Below are 10,383 nucleotides of genomic sequence, written 5' to 3'. Positions count from 1 at the left end.
CGTCGAGCTCTACTATCCGGGTCGATGTGAGCGCCTGCGCTCATCGCCAGGTGTGGACGCCTATTATAGACATGTATGCGTACGTGTGAGTTCCCATTTTACGAGGTGAACAGGCTTATCGAACTGTACTTTACTCTCCTGGCCAGCGGCTATTCAACCGCTCGCGGACTTTCATTCATGGATGGGATGCGATGATGGGCTATTTAACGAGCTTTTTAAGAACGTTTGATACAGTTGATTTTAGTATCTTAACATTTACAAGATTTATTCTTTAATCTCTGTGGTCACAATTGTGACGGGCGTCTCAATCTACATCGCCCTAGTATTGCACTAGATGCTTATTAACTAGTGAATCTTTAACAATTGCAAAAATATAACTATTTCTCGTATCTGAACAATTTTCGAAGTAGGATGTTCGCAGAGATATGTAATCAAAAGCCGAGTCTCGATCAGGAAATGATCCCATTTCAGTGTGGGTCAATACGTATAACAACTTTTACTTAATATACAGTATACGTAAGACGGGCATATATATAAATATACAAATAGAAGAGGAAGAAGAATAATGAGAAGTAAAATTCATCTTCGGCCCCGATGTTCGAAGAAGAGGAATTCCTGAAAAGGAGAAGGTTAATTTATTAAAGATGATTTATCAGTATGCAAAGTGGAGTGAGCATATAGGTGATACATAGAAGGTTTGGCGCCCTTTATTACCAGAAGAAACGCGGCTCCGAGAAGCAATCCTTTCAGCTTTACGTCGGTGTCTGGCGTGAAAGTGAGCAGCACGGAATAATCCACTAAGGCATGGTCCCAGTGACGTATAAGCGAAGCTATCTGCCGGCTTTTATCCACGGAAACAATCTAAAAAAAAATAAAAATTGCAATAATTTTAGTATAAATAATTTACAAGAAAAAACGTTCGACTGGTCCAATTGCACACTCGATAATGACTCGAGCAAATAATTACACGCGCGTAACATTTTTAATTGCATTCCACGTTTACGTAAATCCGAAATCGTCATAATTTTTCATTACAAACGATGATTCGATTTTTTCCTCGTTACTGGAAATCGAACGCTTGTACGAACGTCGAGCAATAATTGAAAACTGCGCATTCGATCCAGAAAAATATTTTTCCATGCGAGCAACTGACAAACCTGAAATTGCGTCTCCGTGGACATACAGCAAGAGTAAACATTGGGTCCGTCGATAAAACACAGCGGCGTCCTGTTATGATCGTACACGGTAAAACTGATCCCCAGAACGGTGAAATTCTGCTCGACGCTGCCTATGTAATTCGTCGACTCGACGCTCACCCTCTGCAATTTCGAAAAATCCATTTTCATAAGCGTCATCTATAAGTATACGCTACAAAGCACAAAGAAGTGAGCGCAGAGTTATGTACGTACGTGAAGGAATCCAGGCATACAGCCCCAGCTGAGGCTTTTCCTAATAACGAAAGATGTCTCGCCGGAGGGATCCATGATGTTGAGGGTGAGCTCGCGGGACGAGCGCAGGAACGTGCGCTGACACTCTTTCGAGTCCTCGATCGCCAGGAATATCGTCTCCGCGCGGGGAACTCGTACCCGGTACTGTGCCCCATTTTTCGACTTTCCTAGAACTGTGGAAGAGGAAAGATTAATAGAGGGTGGCGAAATGTTCAATGATTCCGTAGATCACCGTCGATTGGAATTCACGCGACAAAGTGCTGTCGTAATTTCTAATTTTCACTCCGACTCATGCTTCAATACTTGCAAAGTTACAGCTCACTCTAAAACTTTTAAAAAGTCAACACTTTTATCTACAGTGCGCGCTATAATCTATAGATCATCGCTTTTACCCAAGAAAAAAAAATTCCGATAAAGTTTCAATTACAATTTCTCACAAATGAAAAAAGAAATGTAAAAAACAATAAATATCACGTACGTGAGCTGAGGTCCACAACTTGTTGAATCTCGAGCTGCTCGACGCTCGATAGGAAGTAGGTCCCGGAGAAGACGCCGAGCTGCGATCGGGGCGTCGACACCCAGTCCAAGGTGTTGATTGGCACTGGCCTCCGCGGCGATCGATTCTCCTCTGCGATATCAAGACGCACACATACTTCTGTCAGACTTATATCTCTCACCACAAATACTTTATAACTCCGGGCATAACCGAGAGATAATTTTAGTTTATTAATTTGATAACGGCTCTAAAAACGCATTTTCTTAATTCATAGAAAGAAAAAAAAATAGTCTATACTGACCTCGCAGACTCGACGGCTGGATCGTGATAATCGAGGGGCTGGTATATATGGGCGGCAAGAACAGGCCATCGTCCGGTGCGTTTATTGACGTCTCTTGAAGGCCCGAAAGAAAAAAGAAACAAGAAAAAATATATATCTCGAAATATCACGTGCGCAATACTATGCGTACAGGCACACGCACGACGTGGACGGGCTATCGATCGATTCCCGATGAATAGCCCAATCAAATGAACTTCAAAAAAAGGATATAATAATAATATAGGATATACATACCTGGTGGTTCTGCTGTCAGAGGCGGGAACTGCTGTAGGTTGGAGAGGTTGTCTGTCCGCGACATTTTGGCAGCATCGCCGTCAGTACATTGCGAGTAATAATCATCCGCGGTGATCTCGGACGTTTTGTCGACGCTTATCGGCGCCGTGTGTCGTGTGATAAGCACTATCTGCGCTCCATAATGGATTACCGTCGGTACAGGCTCTTGTAATCGATACGCAATCTGGATTCGTGAAGTTGACAAAAAGGAAGAATTTTGTTTGTTTGTTGTTTTTTTTTCATTTCGAGATAGTTTCCCTATTTTTTTTTTTTGTTTTAACGAGTGCGCCTGCACTCGCTTCGCCGGATTAATTAAATTTGTTGAAAGGACGCAGGCTTAACAGCGCCGATGTATCGATCGCCTCTTTCAATTTACCGTTTAGTCGCATATAATTACACAAGTTTATGTTTATCGAGGCAGTGTCTGATGCACACGCTGCAGTGCGAAGTATATAACAACGGCGACGTTGTAACTTCAGGCGCGTGACCTCGATTCGTTAGGCGATTCTTCTCCCATGGAAAGCTCCTCGAGTCAAACATATTTCCTTTCCGTTTCGCGCTCTATCGATCCCATCTCCTCCGCCCTGACGGCTTCTTTTATTCATATTCAATTATATAACGCGTCGAAGATCGTCGGTTATAACGACCGTAGCTCATTATTTATACGCGTTTCGCGAAGCGAAAAATCGTGCCCCCGTGCATTACCTTTTAATTTCTTAACGCAGCCACCCTCGAAGGGTCGCTGCAAATGGTGGTTTCCGCTGTCGATTCCCACGAAATCCACCCAATTATCCCCCGAATCTCCTCGTACGATGACCAACAGCAGCAGCATCATGGCCATCAGTACGACGCATAAATATGCATCCGATGCAGCAGAAGCTGAGGACGAGCTGAGAGATGGACGTTTACGAAGGGTCAGAACCCCGCCTCTGGAAGTCCTCTCGTAACTTGTTGCTGTGGCCGAGGCAGAGACATGCGCGGCTCTATCGATCGGCAGGTCCTCCCTCGCTGACGGCTCTATAAAGCCGAGGAGTCTGCGTGCCGCGAGGCCAGAAGCCCTCGAGAGCTCTTCCTGTAAGCGCCAGTGTTAACTTTTTTCCCTCCGTCTCTCGAAGTGAGTTACTCCCCGCATTTCTCCGCGAGTGGATTACCTTTGAATAGAACAGAGGCCGGAACGTCGTCCCCGTCGTAGATGAGGATTTAAGCGCAGGTGAGTTTCTGGATAATTGAAATTATGTTGCGAACGTAAAGTCCTGTCCTAGGCAGGACGAAGTGGGCGGGTGTACCGGTGACGTCGGTAGTCCTGCGTTGATAAGCCTTTTATCCTTTTCGAGCTTTCGCTTCCATATCGAACTTTCCCGACGACGGTCTCCGCTTCATTCATCCCACGCTATTGATACAGCGGAGGAACGTCGTCGTTCCTAACTTCAAAGTTACTCGAATCCAAAAGACTTTGTGTATAACATCAGCCTCTCGCGCTAACATCTGGATGGAAATGAATGGACGTCCGCGTTGACGTAGTCACACTCACACACGCGCGCGCACACTTATACGCCATCCGCGCAAGCTCTCTCTCTCTCTCTCGCTCTTTTCCAGTCAAGCAGTTTTCCAATAACTCCGCAGTGCCAGGCTGTTTACTGTTTTTCTTTTTCCACAAAGTAAGCACTGCGCGTTTGGCGCATAGTGTGTGCACGAGGTATATATTCATGAGTATTTGAATTAATAATTAATGAGCCGCAACGAGGACTCGACACTCCCTATCGATTGCTGAACAGGCGCAGCGTGTGCGAGTGTGGGTGATAAGGGGCGAGTAGTAGATCGATTGTGCAAATTCGTGAATTGGTCAGCGAGCTGGACGAAGCTTTAATCACAACACTGAATTATTCATCGGGGAGAGGCGTTGCGATGTTGTTTTCTCAGACGCAGCACACATTCCCTAAGTGGTTCATCAAAACAGACGATTCCGCGGTTAATTAAACTATACCATACACGCGCGCACCTCTGTAGGACTTCCGAGAAAATCGATTCTGCCCTGCAATTAGCAACAATACAGCCGTATCAATACCGTCTTAACGAACCCCAGATTGAAAGCAACGCCACTTCCAATAACATCATGACGGAGTACTGGTTACTGCTGCTGGCTCTGAGCCTGGTCGGAGCTCTGAGCCCGGTACCGCACCAGACGAGCGAGGAGTCCCTCAGGTCGGCCCTGAACGCCGTCACCAGGAAGCAGAGGTCACTCAATGCTAACGCCCAAGCTTATTACGCCGACCTGACGCCTTACGGTGCTGCTGCCGTTGCTGGCGGCGGAAAGTTGCAGAGGCAACAGGTCGGCTCCTCCGGCAGCAATGCTGGGAACGACGAGATCGATGACAACGAGGAGAGCCTCGCTTTCATACCTAACGGTGAGTCGTGCGTTTTGGTTGTTTATTTGGAAGTGAATCAGGTATAGGTGGATAAACCTGATAATTCGGCGTTTTGTAGAGGGCGTCGGTCAGCTGGAAACCATCGGCGACGGATACCAGCATCTGAACAACAAGCAGTTCAATCGCGCCTTGATGGATTATCTGCAGTACACCAATGATCAGGTGCGCGATTTCGTACAATACTACAATATTGGAAAGATACAAAGCGCGGCACAATGCAATCGTTTCGCATTGTGTGACTCCTGAATGAAAAAGGGATGCCGCACGAATTTTAAACTGCGAATAGGCGTTTTATATTGTTAAAAGTCGACAATGGAAAATCGATGATATTGAACATTTTTTATCAGGAAGCGCCAACTCAATCGATGTTCCGCGAACGCGAGCGCAGCGGCAGCCACAAGAGAGGCGGAAATTCCGGAACCGGTAGAATCAGCGACAAAGACCTGGCTAGAATGCTTCTGGAGGACATCAACAACGACTTCCTCGAAGACCAGGGCCAGCTCGACGACGAGGACTACCAGAGGACCCTCGAGATGATCTACGACAAGTACAACAAGAACCAGCCGGATAACAATGCTTACGGGTAATTGACCTAGTTTCCATAAATATGAAGATTCACGCGCAATAGAAGATACATCACACGGATAATCGAATTTTCAGTGACGACCAAATGCTTCTGAGCGAAATTATGGGCGATGAGGAGCGTGACGAAGAGCAAGACCCGCGATACGCTCACATCCCGATGGCCGAGCGCAGAAACGTCAACGCTAGGTATCCGCTCTTCAGTCGAGATTACAAGAACTACCGGGACGTGTACAAGCGGTTCCCCGTGACTAAGAGAAGCGCCAAGGCCATGAACAAGAAGCGACAGACCACCGATCCTAAGGTTTGTAAAACCACAGTCTTCATAGATGTATACCTGAATGGACGTATAGACCCCATACCTAGACAGCACCTAAAAAACCTGAACTTGTGTTACACTAGGTGGCTCAAGACTTAGGTGGCCTCTTCGGCACGCAGTCGACGGAGACGGTCAATCACACCCATGATCACGATCACGATCACGATCACGATCACGAGCACGGCCATGACCATACTCACGATCACGATCACAATCACGCCAAGAGCGATAATCACTCTGAGCACGCGCACGATCACTCCACCGAGTCAACCAAGTCCAACAGTAAGAACGTCAAAGAGAGCATAGCCAAGGCAAGCAAGACGAACAAGGAGCGACCGATCGAAGTGAAAAAGAAGAGCGTCGACTGGTCGGAGTACTTCGGTATCGATCGCAGGAAGAAGAAGGCCGTGTACATGGCCAAACCTGGAACTCAAGACCAGGACGACGAGTACCTGCTCCAGAAGTACTACGAGGTTTGTCGAAAGGCATGATCGGTCCTCTGACGAGTTTTGAACGAACGGAACCTTCAACTCGGGGACGAAATCTTGTGTTTCAGATAATGGCGGAGAACCTGAAACCCGTGGACAAGGACAGCGGCGAGAAGCGCGACAAGTTGCACCAGATGGACTCGAAGCTGCGCAACATGAAGAACCTGATGATCGAGGAGGCTGTTCAGGTCGGCTCGAAGAACAACATGGATAACCAGGAGGTGAAGGAAGAAATCATGTCCCGACTCGCCGCAGCTTACTCTCTGGAAAAGCTCCGCAGAGCTTTGTACGAGCTGAGCAGAGACGCCGCTGCGCAGAGGGAGAAGGCCGCACAGGCGCAGAACAACCTGACGGCTAATCATCCGGTCGAGGGAAATCCTAATGAAGACAAGCGAAACGGGAACGTCATTGAAGACTATCAGGGTAAGACGTGTTTTATGGAATCGCGAAGTGGGAAATAATGTAAGGGGTCCTGGTATCAACGAAGATTTTTTAACTGTTTAAGGTATCGAAGAGGAGACCAGCTGTCCTCAGGTCGACATAATCGAGAGGCGCTGCAAGGCCACCGAGGCTCTGATCGGAGACTTCAGACAGGTTCTCCATGTGCCCTGCGTCCTCTACCACATTTGCAGTGCCTGCGTGAGTACAATTCTGTTTGATAATTTTATTTCTAAAAACGAATGTTCAAACAAAAATCACTCTCTTGTTCCAGGACCAAGACGAGTGCTTGGAGAGGTTTGCCGTTGAGGCCGAGAAGATCTGCCAAGAGGAGGACATGGACGACAGTCTGGCATCGAAGAAGCATTGCGTACAAGCCGCGATGCTGCTGCCTCGCTACGCCCCATCGATCTCTAGGTCTGCCCTGTGCCGTTCCGACGAGGAAGATGCCTGCATTGCCCGCTACCAGAGCCGTTACCAACACCAGCAGCAACAGCGCAACTACCTCTACAACAACAACAACAACAACAATAATCCCTACGCGCGTCATCGCTCTGTCTACGATCTCGCCTCCTCTAATAAGCGATAAGTAAATCGTCGAGAGTAAAAACCTGATGACGAGGATGCACAAGCTCCCGTACGATCTTCCGTCGAAATAATAAAACGAAATCGAGATGTAGCACGCAGTCTTCGAGTCATGCTCAGTTTTTCTTCTCCTCATGTAGGACATACGAGATATATAAGTATACTTAATTACACGTAGTCGCGAGCGAATGTTTTGATGTGGTCTGCTTTGGATTTTTAGGGACCGTTACAAGTAATCGTCTTCTAAGCGTATACTACTAATATTAATGGTTGTAATTAAGTCTGTAAAAGATCAAACGGGATAAAGCGTTTCGTTATATAATAGAATATACGAGGTACCTTGAGAACGTCTAAAGGTATATTTTGTTTATGATATGATACGGAACAGCATTGATTAGATTGAGACTATATATATTTTGATTGAAGAGAGTATATTTTTGCGATGATGGATTTAAAAGAAAAAAAATTAGCTCAGCCTCCGATAGAAGAATGGAAAATTTAGTTAGCTAGATGAATCACACTCACACTAGTGCATGGGTCAAGAACCAAAAATTATGATCCTACTGCATTGAGTGCACAGTTGTATAAGGTACACACATCCCACTTCCAATGTATGCGCCTAATGACGTCTAAACTGGCTTACCTCTCAATGCTGATTTGAAGTGAGGTTGGCGATAGTTTCGTAACTTAATTAAATATTCTCTGCACAATAAAAGCACCTGCAGATAAAGCAACAGGAACACGGAGAGAGAGACTCAATTGCCAAACCTTGTACCCGAAAATCAAAGCTCATTGTGGAGTTGTTAACACGATTTTGACAAAGACAATAATTGCTGAAATTATACAAGGTTTATCATGATTCATTAAAGTTTTTCGAGGATTTTTTCAAATTGTTGAATTTCTTGTTTGTCTCTATAATGATGTTGAAAATTCAATGTTGAATAGTAATGGAAATTTAATTCTAGACCTTTCAGTAATCTTAAGTGCTAATCCACAATGAGTGATATAAGTGGTGATGAGGTAAATACAATATATAAGATCATATGTGTATAACTTACTAAATGTTGTAGTAAAGTAATAATTAAAATCTGTCATCAACCAGCTAAGACATCATTGTTGCATGTGTTTCCTCACAAACGGTGTACAACAATAATAAAGAAGTTCCATGGCGATAAATTTGATCAGTTGATAGTCTTACGTGATACGAATCTCATGTTTTGTGGTAAAAGCGTTTTCATATATTTGTTATTGATGGAAGAGTGATGCACAGGTTTCCTAATTGAAAGTCATCTTTGGACAATGCAAATCCAGTTTTGCGTCCTTGTGAACTGAAGTAACGACATGTTCCAAAGAGTCGTACAAAACTTTAAAGACATATTATATATATATATATATATATATATAGATATAAATATAATATATATATTAATAAAAAACCAAAACTTAAATATAATATAATATTTATATATATTATTATATGCAATCCTAAAGTCATAGCACAACTTCCACAGCCTTCTCAGGAGCCTTAATTTTAGATATACCTATGCACAAGACTTCTGAGACATGGAAATCCACTTTTACTGTGCTCTGACCATGGCTGAGGTTACTGTTTGTTCATTTAAAAAAAATGCTATATATTATATATTAACACGATGACTATGTATATGTTTATGTTGGAAAAATAATTATATGTATATCAGCCTCATTCTGTGCGACTATGTCTACTAATAAATATATTTAAACATAAGTTATCATCATTTTATGAGAATTTATTATCAAAGTTTATAATTCGTAATAGCTATCACTCGTGATTGACAGATTTTTCAAAATGTACTCTATGCTTATCCTTCCCGTTTAACTGTTTTATCTCTTTTTTTCTTATCCTTGTTCAATTGATTGACACTTTTGCCAGATAGCTCGTTGGAAATATTCATAATCTTTATACACGTAGGATGAAACAATCTAAGGCTATTCATCTGTAGTTCTTTGCACTGAACTGATTTAAAAGCAAAAAATGTTTTTGACGCTTTCAAAATTATAATAATCGATTAACAAAAGACGATAAAAGTACTCACGTCGCATCTTCATGACTTTCTCGACGAGAATCTTGGTGTCGGTTATGGACGAATTCAAGTCTTGCAAGACTTTCTCATGATTGCTCTCTACCTCAGTCATCTCGTGATTATTCTCTACTCCGGACATCTCCTGATCGTTCTCTTGTTTATTCTTTACCTCTGCAGTCATCTTTGCCGGGTATCGTTCGAAAACTACTTTTCCGTTGCCGCTTCGTCTTCTCCCAGTGCGACCAATCGAACGGCCTCAAACGCGCGAGCGCCAGCAACAAACCGTTACGTGAGCAATAAAGATGGCGCTGACTCGACTACTGTTGCAGCTTTGCCCGTTGGGCCCTCTCCTTCCATATATCTCATATCGTTTTCCAGAGAAATTGTCCATTTCGCGAGAGAAATTCGCGAAATCCATCCACCTGAAATTTCATTTTTCCTCAAAATCATTTCAGTCTACGTATTCGAGGTTAGAAAGACGACCGGTAAGAGGAACTGGAAATCGGCGGGCGAGTTAAATCCCCGTTGCCCAGGTCGATTTCAATCTTAGGGGAGAGAGAGAGAGAGAGAGAACGCCATGTTGCAGGTGCATTATTGTCGCATCAAGAAAGGCGCGATGCGCAGCCGCCGATTGCGCCGATGCACAACGTCTCGACGCCAGGGCCGTAGCATACTGCGTGCAGCGCCGTTGACGACAATCGGGCTTTTAAATTTATTCACGCCGCTCAGCTGATTTTTCGCTTTTCTCGCTTTCACGCCCATCGATCGAGATGTTTTTTAACAAGCATCGCTATGCCGACTCTGTAAATGAAAATACGTTCAGCTATTCGCGATGCAATTAAATTCTCGCTGGAACAATTAATGCTTCGCGCTCTAACTACGTTTCAGCGCGCTTATTTAGAGCGAAATCATACGTTCGAACAAT

At 44.3% G+C, this 10,383-nt stretch overlaps 3 protein-coding genes across 6 annotated transcripts; 1 reads left to right on the top strand and 2 right to left on the bottom strand.

The window, feature by feature from the left end:
- Positions 1–238: 238 nt before the first annotated feature.
- LOC100679597 (phospholipid scramblase 2) lies at positions 239–4,641 on the bottom strand. Of its 2 annotated transcripts, XM_032600856.1 has the most exons (9): positions 3,709–4,641; positions 3,263–3,629; positions 2,519–2,741; positions 2,246–2,338; positions 1,927–2,076; positions 1,410–1,621; positions 1,158–1,319; positions 715–861; positions 239–615 (listed from the first exon to the last, which is right to left on the bottom strand). In XM_032600856.1, exons 3-9 carry the CDS (start codon positions 2,580–2,582, stop codon positions 580–582), a joined length of 864 nt encoding a protein of 287 aa, XP_032456747.1. In that variant the 5' UTR covers positions 2,583–2,741; positions 3,263–3,629; positions 3,709–4,641; the 3' UTR covers positions 239–579. The 2 variants fall into 2 exon arrangements, with proteins under 2 accessions (XP_032456747.1, XP_016841261.1); XM_016985772.3 differs by lacking the exon at positions 3,709–4,641 and having other exon boundaries at positions 2,246–2,347; positions 3,263–3,365.
- LOC100679629 lies at positions 3,603–9,142 on the top strand. Of its 2 annotated transcripts, XM_003426520.5 has the most exons (9): positions 3,603–3,767; positions 4,641–4,962; positions 5,042–5,145; positions 5,331–5,566; positions 5,644–5,869; positions 5,968–6,357; positions 6,441–6,795; positions 6,878–7,011; positions 7,085–9,142. In XM_003426520.5, exons 2-9 carry the CDS (start codon positions 4,671–4,673, stop codon positions 7,397–7,399), a joined length of 2,052 nt encoding a protein of 683 aa, XP_003426568.1. In that variant the 5' UTR covers positions 3,603–3,767; positions 4,641–4,670; the 3' UTR covers positions 7,400–9,142. The 2 variants fall into 2 exon arrangements, with proteins under 2 accessions (XP_003426568.1, XP_003426569.1); XM_003426521.5 differs by lacking the exon at positions 5,968–6,357 and having other exon boundaries at positions 3,605–3,767.
- A 1-nt stretch (position 9,143) lies between these two features.
- LOC100679851 lies at positions 9,144–10,330 on the bottom strand. 2 transcript variants are annotated; one of them, XM_003426464.4, is made up of 2 exons: positions 9,471–10,330; positions 9,144–9,391 (listed from the first exon to the last, which is right to left on the bottom strand). In XM_003426464.4, exons 1-2 carry the CDS (start codon positions 9,637–9,639, stop codon positions 9,237–9,239), a joined length of 324 nt encoding a protein of 107 aa, XP_003426512.1. In that variant the 5' UTR covers positions 9,640–10,330; the 3' UTR covers positions 9,144–9,236. The 2 variants fall into 2 exon arrangements, with proteins under 2 accessions (XP_003426512.1, XP_008206968.1); XM_008208746.3 differs by having other exon boundaries at positions 9,144–9,386.
- Between the last annotated feature and the right edge of the window lie 53 nt (positions 10,331–10,383).

The sequence above is a fragment of the Nasonia vitripennis genome, chromosome 5, assembly GCF_009193385.2.
Source record: "Nasonia vitripennis strain AsymCx chromosome 5, Nvit_psr_1.1, whole genome shotgun sequence".
NCBI classification, from domain to species: domain Eukaryota; kingdom Metazoa; phylum Arthropoda; class Insecta; order Hymenoptera; family Pteromalidae; genus Nasonia; species Nasonia vitripennis.
The sequence above is the reverse complement of the archived record's forward strand: the minus strand, read 5'-3'. Positions and strand labels throughout refer to the sequence as shown.